The sequence below is a fragment of the Manis javanica genome, chromosome 6, assembly GCF_040802235.1.
Source record: "Manis javanica isolate MJ-LG chromosome 6, MJ_LKY, whole genome shotgun sequence".
Lineage (NCBI taxonomy): Eukaryota > Metazoa > Chordata > Mammalia > Pholidota > Manidae > Manis > Manis javanica.
This window is the reverse complement of record NC_133161.1, coordinates 145,554,185-145,568,522: the sequence shown is the minus strand read 5'-3', so window position 1 is coordinate 145,568,522 and position 14,338 is coordinate 145,554,185. Positions and strand designations below refer to the sequence as shown.

General features: G+C 55.4%; 1 protein-coding gene across 8 annotated transcripts in view; it reads right to left on the bottom strand.

The window, feature by feature from the left end:
• TMPRSS13 (transmembrane serine protease 13) overlaps positions 1-12,098 on the bottom strand; it is a 34,568-nt gene extending 22,470 nt beyond the window's left edge. For 6 of the 8 annotated variants that reach the window (XR_012132716.1, XR_012132717.1, XM_073239715.1 and 3 more), the window contains exons 1-3: positions 11,942-12,098; positions 2,879-3,113; positions 1,665-1,850 (exon numbers count right to left, since the gene is read on the bottom strand). Coding sequence is in view for 6 of the 8 variants with exons in the window: in XM_073239715.1 (XP_073095816.1) it covers positions 1,665-1,850; positions 2,879-3,113; positions 11,942-11,959 (439 nt within the window). In the remaining 2 variants the exon portion in view is untranslated. The remainder of the gene's footprint in view (positions 1-1,664; positions 1,851-2,878; positions 3,114-11,941) is intronic. The other 2 variants (XM_036992692.2, XM_036992693.2) reach the window with 1 other exon arrangement.
• Between the last annotated feature and the right edge of the window lie 2,240 nt (positions 12,099-14,338).

Sequence of the window (14,338 nt, the reverse complement as noted above, 5' to 3'; positions counted from 1 at the left end):
TCCCCCTCCCAGGCCCTGGGCACTCCTGGGAACCTGGCAGTCCCTCTCAGAGTGCTCAAGAAGCCACCTGTCGAGGGGCCACCCTGACAAGTAGTGGACAGAGCTCCGGACAGCGGGTCAGAGAGGCTGGGGCTCTATTCCCGACCCCCTTGGCCCCGCGGAGTTGCTCAGTGACCGACACAAATCCAGCTGCCTCCCTGGCCCCGGGAGGTCTAGAGTCAGGGGCCTCCGGGAAACGCTGGAGCTGTAACTCCACTTGGGGAGCCTGCCTGGATGCCACCTCTCCCCTCCATGGGCTACTTCTTACTGCTCTTCCAGGGGGCCGCCAGGGTGCCCCCCAGGGCTGACGCCCTGTGTGGGGACAGGAAGGAGAGCAGGGCAGTGAGGCTTGGCAGGAGGTTCACATGGAAGTCATGGGGCAGGCACAGCGTGGGGGCCTTTACATGCATCATGACAGAGATGCCGTCACCTTGTGGGCAGGAGGGGAAACTGAGGCTCGGGGAGTTAAGGAAATTGCTGGGCTCACATGGCTGGTAAGTGGCAGAGCTGGGGGCTATGGGAGGCCTGGCTGGTACTAAAGCTGTGGCCTCCACCAGCATGCCACCTCCTCCTGCACAATTCTCTCCCTCAAACAGCCCTGCAGGCCAGGCCTTTCCCCAGAGCTGTCCGCCCCTCCCTTCACCCACCATGCTGCCTCTTTCACAGAGCCTTACCCCTCAGCCTGGCGACCTACTAACCAGATGTCTCCCAGGGCCCCAGATGAACATTCTCCTCTCTGGTGAAGCAGGCCCCTCCCCTCCGCAGGCCGACCTCGGCCATCTGCCCCCACATTTCCTGGAGCTGCTCCCCCTGCTCAGATGCCCTGTCCAGGATGCACTGCCATCTAGGCCCTTATCGGGCTCCGTGGTCTCCCCGAGCTGTTTTCTGCCACTCGAGCCCACAGAGCTGTCACCTTGTCCCTGACGTCACATTCAGCCTTAATTATTCCCAGCTGGGTCCCCCACGAGACCACTCTCCCCAGGAATGGGGTGGCTCCCCTTTCATTCCCTCCTAAGGCTTCCCACTATGCTGGGCTCACAGTGGACCCCCAGCAGAGAACCCTGGGACATGTCCTGAGTATCTTTTCCAAAGAGGGGGTGAAATTGTGGGGGACTGAATCCCTGACCACTTTCTCCCATTGATGGAAAACGCCTGACTTTTTCTAATCAGGGATTTTAAGATTTTTTAACAGATCATTAGCATTTTTAGAGTGGGATTTTGTGGCAAGCATTGTGCCATTCTCTTATTCATTCCTCAGAACCCAGTGAAGTCTTTATGAGATCTTTTCAGGCAGGTAGTAAGGTGAATGAATGAATGAATTTCATCCCATTTGAAGACGCAAACACTGAGCTCAGAGGGGTTCACTAACTTGCCCAAGGAAATTACACAGTGAATGACACAGATGGGAGCCCAGCCCAGGCCCTCCCACTTCCCACACCCTCAACCCAGCCACCTCAGAGGGCCCCGGGGGTGCCGTGGTCCAAGGCCATTTGCAGGAGTGTCCCTCTGTGGGTATGGCAGCCAGTGAGTGTGTGTACCCCCTGCCCAGCCCCTACTATGTCCCTCAGCCCCAGACCCCATGCCCCCCCAACTCCCAGAGCCCCCGCTCCCTCTGTTAAACTCACAGAGAATTATGAGCGACACCACCAGAGCGATCAGGAGAAGCACACATCCGATGAGTGGCAGCCGCTTCCGGCCCTCCTGCCAGGTGAGCTTGGGCAAGCTGAGTCCTAGGAGCGGGGCAGTAGCAGGGGAGGGAGAGGCTGTTGGAGAGGGGTCCGGCGCCGTGGAGCAGGGAGAAGGAAACAAGGCTGGCCCCCCAGGGCCCCGTTAGGACCTCTCCACTCCAGACCCCAACCACCCCACCCCTACCCCTTGATACCTGCAGTTCCCCTTTACTGAGCATCTACCAAGGGCCAGCCAGGCTTTGGCACATGCTGTCTTATTTAATGCTCGCAGCAACCTGGGCATTATTTTGTGTGAGCTAGGCATCAATATGCCCATTTTATAGATGGGGAAACTGAGGCTCATGAAAGTTAAATAACTTGCTCAAGGTTACTTGGCTAGTGAGGGGCAGAGCAGGGATTCACAGGAAGCATGTCTGATTCCAAAGGCCACCGCAGCCAAGCACCTCAGCAGCTCTTGTGAGGCGAGGCTGTGAGACGGCCCCACGTCTGGGGTGTTCCTCCAGGCCTGTTTGTATGGTGGTGATGGGGACAGTCTGAAGTCTAGGACAGGAGGAGGGCAAAGCTGAGTGGGCAAAAATACTGTTCCTTTAAGGGCAGAGCCAGTGCCCAAGGCCCGTGGCATCTCAAACTCCCCAGGAGCTGAGTCGTATAAGCCAGGTTGGAAAGCTGGGGCTGGGGTGTGCCCACCAGGTCAGGATCGCTCCCTTTTCTCCTCCATCCACAACAGGCCCAGGTCAGGACCCTGCTTTGGTGCAGACCCTAACTTTCCTGGCAGAGCCACAGGGCAACGCAAGGGAAGAGCCCTAGTCTTGAACCGGGAGCTCTTGCCCTCAAATTCTGCACTCTGACCCAGACTGTGCAGCCTCGAAGTTACACCTGCTTTGTTCTTCCTGGTTCCCCGCCGCCCCGCCCCCAGCCCCATTTGTCCCATTTTCACATGGTCTTGCATGTAATGTCCTGCATGTTTACATGTAATGGTTCCTTTCTGCCCCCACCTCTCCAGGCCCCACACTGCCCGCCCCCATGCCCCCTCCTTCCCATGTGCCATCATCCAAGGTGTAGGAGAGTTGCCGTGTGCCAACTCTGAGATTTCCTGCCTGCGCATGGGCTGCTTCTCTGCTTCTCTTGACCTCCCTGCAGCACCCCCTTACCTGGGGTCTCCCTGGTGGCCCTGGTGGCTGGCACTGTCCTGGCAGGAGATGCGCGGATGGGTACGGCCCCCACTGGTGTTGCTCTAACCAGGTACACTCTCGTTGGCGAGGATGCTGTGGAGGCTGACCTGGCAGACAGTGACCTGCCGGATGCTGACCTGGAAGGGGACGCCCAGCCTGGGGTTGCCCGGGCTGGAGATGCCCGGGCTGGTGACGTCCTTGCCGGGGAAGCATTCTGAAACGGAGTGCAGGGCATCTCTCAGATCTCTCAGGCTGCTCCCCTGCCAGCCCACCCAGCTGTCAGCCCTGCTGAGCTAGGAGACACGTGCTCCAGGGCAAGCGGCTCGGGGCTGTGCAGGTCCCCTGGCCAGAGAGGCATCTGGGAAGAGAGTGTCCAGGGATGGAGGGAAAATGCAAGGAGGCTGCTGACCCCAGCTCTCCACGGTTTCTCCCCATCGCAGGGACCGGCAGAGGCAGGCCATCTGCCCGGGGCTCGGGGGTCACTGCGTTGGCTGCACAGCTCTAGGGACCCTCTGAGGAGGCCGCTGCATTGCACCCTCACTCTGAGGGTCGCTCAAAGAGGTGGGGCTCCCTGTGGGGGCAGTAACCACCCTTTCTGCCCTCTTTGCCTCCAAGCCCCCACATCCCTGCCTTTTTCTTTTATGTATGTGTGTTAGATGATAAAACATCATTCTTACTCTACACTGTCATCAAAAAGTGTGAAAAACGCTGCCAAAGGAAGCCAGCCTGCCTTGTGTACCCCGGTTCTCAGGAACTGCAGCTCACACACTCACACACACACCAGTACATCAAGGCAACCAGAGAGGCGAGATGCAGAAGGTGCAGGCTTGGGTACAGCCCTCCACTCTGGCAGGATCCTTAACCTGCTCAGCATCAGGGGAGGGATTTATTCACACAATTCAGTACTTTGAAGTGCGTGATAGAGGACTTACGCTCTAAGAGCTGTACATGTGTTTTCTCCCTTAATGCTTAGAACAGCCCCATGAGGTAGGAAGTCTTATGATCCCCATTTTGCACAGTGAGACTAAGCAACTTGATCAAGCCCTCCTAGCTGGAGACAGCAGAGCCAGGATGCGGGCGCAGAAGGTGGGGCCCCGGGGGCCATGCTCAGCCATGAGGCCTTGCTGCCGCTCTGAGGAGGGATGCCCAGGATGTTGCACAGCCGGCCTTGGGGGATCAAAGGTTCTGTTCCTGTCCAGAGTGAAGCCTTTGGGGTGCTCTGCATCTGGGGAGGAGCTGGTGGGCGCTCCGGCAGCGAGAAGTGCTTCACAGCTTCCGCTGGCTGCTGAGCTCTGGTGTGCAGGACCCCAGCCCCCGTCACCAGATCCATCCTCTTCCCACCTCCCCGCAGCCCCTTCCAGAACTCCCTCCGCCCTCTCTCACATCCTCTCTGCCTCTCAAGCCCCTCTAGAAATCCCCAGAGAAGCAGAGGCTGCTGGCAATTGATTTGGCCCAGGGGCCACATCCTGCCCTCATCTTAATTTCTGCTGAGCACTGGCCAGCTGCTCAGAGGGCAGCCGGGGAGCTGCGGGAATAGTCAGGGAAGGAACCCACGTTCAGGGCCCCAGGCGGGTGTGGGGGGAAGGTTGGCAGGGCTGTGTGGAGACAGGACCTGGACTTGTGGCACCTCTCTTTCCATCCCCCACTACTGCTGTGCTTAAAGCCATTTGACATTATTAGCAAACAGACCAGTTAATAAGTCGTCCTCATTAGAACATCTGGCCCAAGTCAACACCAACATCCCTACCAGGAGGCGTTTTGTCTTTTGTTTGTTTTTATTTTTATTTTTTAACCCCTTAGTCTAAGAGTCGGAGGTAATTGATTTGGTTACTTCCTCCTTTTTCTGGAGGCTGTGGGATGAATTCAAAGAGGAACCTCGACTCCCTGGCCACACTCAGCTTGCCAGAGGCAGGGACCAGGAGCGACTATCCCAGGAGTTACTGGGGCTAATTAATGGATGTAGATAAATGCACAGAGGCCTGAAGCCCAGCCAGCTAAGCAGGGTCACTCTTGTGTTTTGGAACCCGAATGGCAGCTGACACAGGTGAACTAGAGCTCCGGTTTCCCTCTCACGCCCATCGACTGGAGACTAGATTTCCTTACAACAAGGACAGATTCACCCCTGGAAGCTTCAAGGGGAACACAACTGGGTTTGGAGCAAGGAGAGGTGGTGAGGATGTGTGGAAGTAGAGAGAAAGCCTCAGGCGACAGCGTCAGGAGGCAGCCCTGGCTTGGGAGCTGGGCAGACATGGGTCCCTATCCTAGTCCTGTGGGTCCCTATCCTAGACCTGTGGGTCCCTATCCTAGACCTGTGGGTCCCTACCCTAGATGTGTGGGTCCCTATCGTAGATCTGTGGGTCCCATCCTGGATCTGGCAGTATGCCCTTGGGCAAGCCATGTAACTTCCCTTTCTCTTTGGGTCAGTCTGCAGACCAGGAACTCATAACCTGAGGATTTGATGAGATAAAAGAGGGCACAGGAGCTGGGCAGGAAGCAGGCATTCCTGTTCCCTGTGCACTGCACACACAGTGCCAACTGTGCTGAGATTTCTGAGATTTCACAGCCTGGAGACGTAAGATGATGAGAGAGGAAGGAGGGGGCTGGACCTTCAATGAGAGGGACAAGCCCAGGCCGCATAGAGAGAGCCCTGTGTTTCCCACTAGTGGTGGCCTGAGCCTTGGCACCTGCTGGGGACCCTGGCACAGTGGCACCTCCCACGGCCTGCCAGGCCTCCCTCCCTGTTAGGCTCGTACTGTAAGTTTTCCCCAACCTTGGAGACAATTCCTGTAACTCGATACAATAAATGATAAGACCACACCATGTGTGGTACTTTAGAGTTTGCAATAAACTTCCACGCCCAGAGCTTTGTGAGATCCTCACTCCATCCTTGAAAGGTTGATATTTTTAGAAGCCTCATTATACTGATGGGAAAACTGAGGCTCAGGCTCAGCTTGCCCAGAATCTCATAATCAGGATTCAACCCTAAGTCTCTGTGCACTGAGTCCCCTGCCTTCGCAAGACAGCAGCAAGAACCGCCTGGCACAGTCTTCTGGCCATGGGCACAGGCTCTGCTTGGGTGACATGGCCTAAGAACAGGGACCTGAGGCCTTATAGGGCTGGGAGCCCCTGGAGTGGGGCCTGGGGGTCCTGTCAGCATCTCAGACTTGTGGAACTTTCTGTGGGAGTCATGGTTAGGCTGTGTGGCCTGCCAGGACCAGGTAGAGCCTGGTACATTGGAGCATCACAGCTTTCAAGGACCCTCTCAGCCAGCTGGTGACTCTGAGCAAGGGACGTAGCCTCCTGACTCCTTGGCTTCCTTTTCTGTAAGGCGAGCCCATCACCTTGCTTCACAGCATCATAGTGATAGATGCTGTATGTAAAGTAAGGACTTAGTGAACATTGTCTGTGATGGTGGGTGGGTGTTCAATTGGTAAAGATGCTGAGCTCAAAATAGAAAAATTCGTGGTCAAATATGACTGCATCCATTCCTAGCTGGGTTACCTTGGGCAAGTAAGTCAGCACTTCAGAGTCTGTCTCCACACGTGTAAAATGGGATTCGTCTTGCCTCCGTCCCCCAGATGAACACAGAGGCAGCAGGAAATCCCAGTCTGCAAAAGTGTGTCACACCACAATAAAGGCAATAGCCCATTAGGGACCCCATCCTCTTTTATAGGTTTTTGAAACTGAGGTCCAGGGAGGTTATGCACAGGCCCAAATTCCTCTCTCTGGCCAGTGACAGGGCCTGGATCCTAAGCAGGCCTCCTAAGAGCAAGCAGTCTGGACCAGCAGCACCGCCAGCGTCCCTGGGGACTTCCTTCATTTCTCTGGGGCTTACAGTTTTGCCAAAGAACTTCCACACCCATTATTTCCTTTGATTCTCAGGAGGGTAGTCCCTAGCCAGACTTTTAAGATTGCTGACTGTGAGCCTCCTGGCCCAGTATAAGGCCTTCCCAAGGCTGGGAAGTATGGGGAGTGCAGATGGAGGGGATGGGGGCAGGGGGTAGAAAGGGCAATGTCCAGAAAGAACCAGAGGCCCTGGGGGCCCTGGCCTCAGGAGGGTGAGAGGGGGAAGCAGGCAGAGCTTGGGGCCCCACAGAACATGGCAAGAGAAGAGACTGGGACCCTGAGTCCCAAAGGAGGGCTGCCCTGTGGGAAACTGCAAGCCCCGGCAGGCTGGGAGGGAGGGCCGGAGGAACCTGTGAGGTTCCTCCCGCTGGCCAGCCCATGACCCCTGTGAGGCTCTTCCCGATGTCCAGCCCACTGCAGCCCACTGCACCTGTGAGGTTCCTCCCGCTGGCCAGCCCATGACCCCTGTGAGGCTCTTCCCAATGTCCAGCCCACTGCACCTGTGAGGTTCCTCCCGATGTCCAGCCCACTGCACCTGTGAGGTTCCTCCCGATGTCCAGCCCACGGCACCTGTGAGGTTCCTCCCGATGTCCAGCCCATGACCCCTGTGAGGCTCTTCCCAATGTCCAGCCCACTGCACCTGTGAGGTTCCTCCCGATGTCCAGCCCACTGCACCTGTGAGGTTCCTCCCGATGTCCAGCCCACTGCACCTGTGAGGTTCCTCCCGATGTCCAGCCCATGACCCCTGTGAGGTTCCTCCCGATGTCCAGCCCATGACCCCTGTGAGGTTCCTCCCGATGTCCAGCCCATGAGGTTCCTCCCGATGTCCAGGTGTGAGGTTCCTCCCGCTGGCCAGCCCATGACCCCTGTGAGGCTCTTCCCGATGTCCAGCCCACTGATGTCCAGCCCATGACCCCTGTGAGGTTCCTCCCGATGACCCCTGTGAGGTTCCAGCCCCCATGACCCCTGTGAGGCTCTTCCCGATGTCCAGCCCACTGCACCTGTGAGGTTCCTCCCGCTGGCCAGCCCATGACCCCTGTGAGGTTCCTCCCGATGTCCAGCCCACTGCACCTGTGAGGTTCCTCCCGATGTCCAGCCCATGACCCCTGTGAGGTTCCTCCCGATGTCCAGCCCATGACCCCTGTGAGGTTCCTCCCGATGTCCAGCCCATGACCCCTGTGAGGTTCCTCCCGATGTCCAGCCCATGACCCCTGTGAGGTTCCTCCCGCTGGCCAGCCCATGACCCCTGTGAGGCTCTTCCCGATGTCCAGCCCACTGCACCTGTGAGGTTCCTCCCGCTGGCCAGCCCATGACCCCTGTGAGGCTCTTCCCGATGTCCAGCCCACGGCACCTGTGAGGTTCCTCCCGCTGGCCAGCCCACTACAGCTGCAACTCATTTCCTTTCCTCAGTTCTTGGAGGGCAACTGCCGAGATCCAGCCTCCCTCCCGGAAACCTGAACTCACCTCAGAGCACGTGCCCTGAGCAGGTGGGAAGAGGGACCAGAGGGGACTTCTTGCCCAAGGTCTCAAGTTACAAGGGGCAGAGCCCAGGCCCACCAGCCAGCTCCTACCCTTTGCCAGTGAGCAGAAGAGCCAGGAATGGAACTCAAAGGAGCACCTCCAGGGCAATGACCCCAGCCTCTCCACGACCTTCCTGCAGGCCAGAGGCTCTTCAGCCTGCCAGCAACCCCTTTTCACGGCCCGAGGGCAGGTCTGTCGGGGCCTGTCAAAGCCGGCCCAAGCTGAAGGGCCTCCCTGCCCCGCCCTTCCTAAAGCCCCCACCCAGGGGCAGGCTGGGCATGTCACCGCCAAGGCCTCCCTTGCCCCAGGCACAGGGGAGTCTGGCTTCTGCTCTAACCAGGAGGGTGACCTCAGGGACAGTCACACCCCTCTCTGGGTCTCAGCACTTTCATCTATGAAATGAAGGGGTTGGACAATCAGCTGTTTTCAAGCAGGGTTCCACAGAGCACGTGAGGTTCCCTGGAGATGCTTCAGGGACCAGTTTAGTAGGAAGAGGGCTGAGTCCTTTATCCCACTTCAAACAGAGGATATTCACTCTGCAGTTGTGTACAGTAGGCTTCACCTGAGGTTTCACTTGAACAAAAGGGGCTGCTCCTCCAAAGAACTTGAAAATTACTGGCCTGGGTGAGCACTAAAGTTCTTTCTAGTTTAAGGTGCCTCCTATACCTGTGAAAAAGCCTCAGGGATCCCCATTAGACCAGAATCAAAATACCTCTGTGTTCATTCATTCACTCATCAAATAGTTTAAAGAATATCGAGCACCCACTATTGCCAAGCAAATATGTGATCGGCCAGGAACTTGCTGCCTTGGTTTCTCCCCATGTCCCCTTTCTGCCAATGCTGGGGTGGTGACAGGGTTCCAGGATGGTACACCGTGGGGCTCCCTGCACAGTCCTGGGTATCACTGCCCTGTAGGAATGGCAAGACCCCACTCACTCGACAAAGCCCTGGGTTCCCTCTGCCAGCTTCCCTCGCACCTCCCCGCACACCCTGCCCTCTCCACGGGTACAGTCTACTCTGCTGGTGCTGCGCCAAGAGGAAGCTGCTTTGCCAAAACAAGACACTTAAGCTAAGTGATTATTGTTACATCATTTGGCCTTCCCGCCCAGCATCCCAGCCTGGAGCCCCGTACACACACTCCCACACATCCACACTCCCATTTGCCAAGTCACAGGGTCATTGCAGGGGGAGGCTGGGCAGGATGGGCCAAGAAGGTTGCCCAGCAGCAATGACAACATGAAACACAAAGGTCTCAGGGGAGGGCAGCAGAGCCTGCAGGGGCAAAGGGCAGGTGCCAGGGGTCCTGGGGATGCCTGCCTGTGGGGTCTGGGGATGGCAGAGTGACCTGAGCCTACTGGTCTGCCATCTGCGAACCTGCCCAGTCCCTCTGGGACCAGCCCTGGCACCTCCAGCCATTCTCAAGTCCACAGCATCTGTGGTCTTGGGCTGATTAAGAACCTGCTTCAACTTTAAGAAGGCCACTCACTCTACAGAGGATCCTTTATCAGTGGGTCTACTTAAGTCTTTCTTTAATAACCATTGCACTTGTTTAAGCATTGAGAATGTGACACCTTTTGAAAAAAACACAAAATACATACTATTTTTCAAGAACAAATGCTTAAATCTAGCATAGCATGCCCACAATCCATTCAATATAATTGCAGAGCCTGCCATGGACACAGGAAGAGCAATCTGTCCAACCCTCTTCTTTGGAAAGCAGAAAACCAAGGCACTGAAAGGAGAGAGTATTTGTCCAAATTTTTAGTGGCATCAGGACTAAATCCTAGATGCTGCTGCTGCGGTGACAGTAAATCCTAGCACCCTATGAGGAGCTCCCCCTCTCTCATCTCTATCTGTCTATGCCAGATGCTATTCTAATAGAGCCTTGTATGTGAAAAACACTATTCTAAGACTCCTAGAAGTAAGTACTATTTTTATTCATTTTACAGATTAGGAAACTAGGGTATAAAAAGGTCAACTGATTTGCCCAGAGTCATAGCTGACCTGGAACGCGGTCAGTGTTCTGTCCACCACGTCATGCAGCTTCTCTTTTAATACAGAGAAGCGATGGTCCTTCTCCACCCCCTTTCCAAGACCCCCTGAAGATCCAACCAGCTCACACACACAGGAGCTTCATCAAGCCAAGTCCACTGGCTAACACCGTGCTCCTTACTTCACGGAGCTGGGGGACAAGCAGGCACAGGGCATCCCTCAGCAGCGAGGCCCTGAAGGCGTGGCCTTAGGCAACCCATTTCTCCCAGTCTGCACCTCTTCAAGTTGGCCCGTCTTAAGAACTCTGCTGCAGATGAATGAACATGGCACCTACCACCATGTGACACTTACATGAATGATGATAAGCTTGTTCTCCACCCTACTCCCCTCCAGTGACTTTCCATGTGGGTCCCTGACTGGAGAGAGGAGCTTCTAGGCAGATAACACCACTGTCACCCGGCCCCAGGGGCTGGCCCCAGCAGCCTGCAGGTAGCTCAGCCCTTCTCACCCTTTGTGTTTAGGGACCATCAAGCTCAGGCTTGCAGAAATTTACCAAGGAACATGCCCAATGGCTGTGACTGTGGGTTACCTTCCCCAGGCCCAGACAAATCTCCGATCTGCCCTTTGCATCACCCTACTGCTCCCCAGAGAGTCCCGTAAGCTCCAGAGGCCTAGGGCCAAATGCCCTTGGTGAGGTGGAGACATGCACCAAGGGGACCAGCCAGAGGGCAGGGGGGGATCCTGAAAAGAAAGGCAAGGTGGGACTAGAGGAACAGTAGGAGAGATGATGGTAGAAGTTGCAGAAACATATCTGGGGTTCAGAATGGACCACAAGCTAATTATAAGCCAGATCGTAGGCTAAGCTGATCCTTCTCAAACTCAGTGCTGCCCATCCCTCCTGGAGTCCCCGATTCTACCGTATCAGTAAAGGACAAAAGAAGGTAGAGAGGAGCAGAAAACAAGACCTTGGGAGAAGTTAGAGCCCAAGGGGAATGTCCCTCAAGAGAAGAAAGCTGAGGTATAGGTGAATAAACTCTTTGGAAGCCTTTATGTGTATATAACTGACTTTCCAGAGAGAATATTCTAGCTGCCATCACCCCCAAGAACAGAAGAAGAGGAAAGGAACCTGAGTTGTGGCAGGAGGAATTATGGCTAAACATAAGAAAGCACTTTCCAAGCATGAAGACCAGTAAGCCTGAACATAAGTGACCCGGGGAGATGGAAAAATCCCCCTGAAGATCTTAAATGCACACAGGAAGTCACATTTTCTGGGAAGGTGTAGGAGTCTGGTGGTGGGGTTGGCCGAGATCACCTCGGAGCCCAGTTAGAATGCTACGGTTCTGTGGGTCACAAACCAGCAACAATGATGATCAAACAGCATAGATGTCCTGGCTGGGGTGCTCACAGACCACAGAGCAGGAGCCCAGGGTTCAGCCACACAGCCCTGTGATGCTTCTTGACCGAACCCCAAATTCAATCAGCTTCTCCCCCCAGGGGTGTCTCCCAGGAACCATGATAAAAGGAAGCCAAGCCATCTCGATCCCAGGTAGCTTCAAACTAGAAAAGGTACATTCAATTTCCCCCAAACCTGAGGCACAGAGGTAGCAGTGCCCCACCTATCTCCCAGCCCTGTCCCCGCTTCCTCAGCCTGGAAGGTTCTGGAACAAGGCTAATGACACTCACCCGCATCTCCCTTTCCATTGCCTCCAAAGGGTAAGGTTTCCAGGCTCAGCTGATGCGGACAGAAAGATCCATGTTGGCCCCCGGCTGCCCGGGCATGCAGGGAAAAGAGGGCAGGAGGGCTGAGGGCCAGCCCCCAGCAGATGGGGCGGGGAAGCGGGTTGGGACGTGTCAGGTAATCCTCAGCATAAACAACACGCAGAACTAGCCAGACCTGTCCCTCGCCCCTCCTCCGAGGCCATCCCAGTTACTCAGCGAATACCAAATACTCCAGTGTGAAACTACCTTGCTCCTGACATTGGCTCTGCAGTCAGTGTGTGGAAACCAGGGGTTCTAGAATGCCTCTCAGAGGGGGGTGCTGAGAGAAAGAGCCCAGGCCCTGTGAAGACAGTTTTAGTCCTGCCCACCTGAGCCCCTAAAACAGGCGCTCCCAGGTGCTCCCAAGCACTCTGAGGTATGACCCTGCCCCCACAGGGCATGCCCAAGGCCAGGGACCAGAGTCCCACTCAGGGCAAGGCAGGGCGAACCTTCATCTCCAGGCACCACGTGTCCAAATCGCCAGTCAGTCCACATGGCCGGGCAATTTTGTTTCCTGAGCTTTGCATATTTCTATGAAAACTCTTAAAAAAGAAATTAAAATCAAAAGACCTCTAATTGCACACATAATTAATTGCCTCTATTGAAAACAGTAAAATGTTATGAAACAACACATCAAAGCCAATTATAATAAAACAACCATTTGAATGGAAACGATTCCGAGAAATAGTGGGCTGACTCACAGGCCCAGGCTAAGCCCATGCTCATTCTGGGAGTCAAAAGAAATAGAGTAACAGCCACAACTGAAGGGGGGCTTAGCACCTCCTGGCCCTGCAGAGCTGCAGCTGCTAGGCACAAAGGGAGCTTCAGGGGAGCTTCCGGAGGCACTTGCCTGGCTGAGCCTGTGGGGGCTTGAAGATCGTAGTGCCGCAGTCTAGTTAGAGACTGAAGGAAACTCAGAGACTATGCAGGATTCAACTTCCCATTTTACAGATGGAGGAAGAGAGGCCGAGAGGCCGAGGAATCTAACAAACACCAGCAGCGGAGATAATAAAGAGGCCAGGTATCGCCTCTTTAATAAAGAGGCTGGGTATCGCACTGAATACCTCATGTACAGTAATGTGTTGACTCCTGACAACAATCCCATTCACCCATCCCTCCCCCATTCATCCCACAAATATTTATTGAGGGCTCCTCCTGAGCCCGGTGCTGTTCTAGATGCTGGGGACACAGGGGACACAAAGGCAAAGAGCCCTGCTCTGCGGCACTAGCGTTTGGAGTGGAGGTGGGGCGCACAGAAGCAAGCAGATAACTAATGATGATGGAGAGATGGTATATTCAACATACATATGGATCAGTACCTCAGAGGCGGTGTTCTAGAGCATTAGTATATTGGAACACAGTGCATAGAAAGTGAGGGGAAAGATTTTTCTCCAGAGAGAAAATTACAGCAAGGGAGGAGGGGATCTAGAGGGTGAGGAGGCAGAGGGGCACTGTGGGACATGGTGTCAGGGAGCGCCTCACCGGGGTGACATTTGAGCAAAGACTTACAGGCAGTGACTACGATCCTTCCATCTACAGGTGAGAAATGGCCATTTAGCTCAGAACGGAAACTGTCAGCTCCAGTTCAGGGAGTCTTGAGGGAAATCTAAGCCAGAGGCAGAAGGGCAGCAGAGAGAATTTCTGGAGGGCCCAGGCAGGGTCCCCAAGGACCTCCCATCTTGGGTTATTGTCCAGTGTTACTTTCCTGGTTCTCCAAGCAAGCAGAACTTGGCCACAGGCCACATCCCTTCCTGCCCCTTCAGCTGCCGCCTGACCACTCCCAGGCCGTCGTCCTGTTGAGGAGGTGCCAAATTGGGTTCTCAGCTCCTCCTCGGCCCCCACTTGGGCCACCAGGGAGCAGTATGGCTGTCACTGAGCCTTGGCGTCCTTAGGCCAGACCTGAGATCTCCTGCGTCCCACAAGAAACTGCTGGCCTCCCAGGGTTACTTCTGCCTTGTTCTCTGAACAACCCACCGACCTCCGTGAAGAGCTCAGGCTAGGGGTTCTGGGCTACTTGGGGGAAGGGCGTGAACCCCGCTCCCAAGGTAAAGGCCAGCTGTGTGAGCTTGGAAGCCTTCAGATTCACCCTCTGGAAAACGGTGATGATACAGCAGACCAGAGAATGTGCCCGGCTGGGCAGGCCCTGGATAAATGTCGGGTTTATTTCTTGCTCTGTTCCTCTGGTTTCCATCAGAGATGCCAGTTGGCCTGTCCCAGAGGCCTTTCTGACCAAGCCACCTGACCTGTGCACCCCCTGCCACCCCCAGCCATCAGTTCAGTTCAGTAGGACTGCTTGCTCAGCGCCAGGCCCCAGAGATGCTG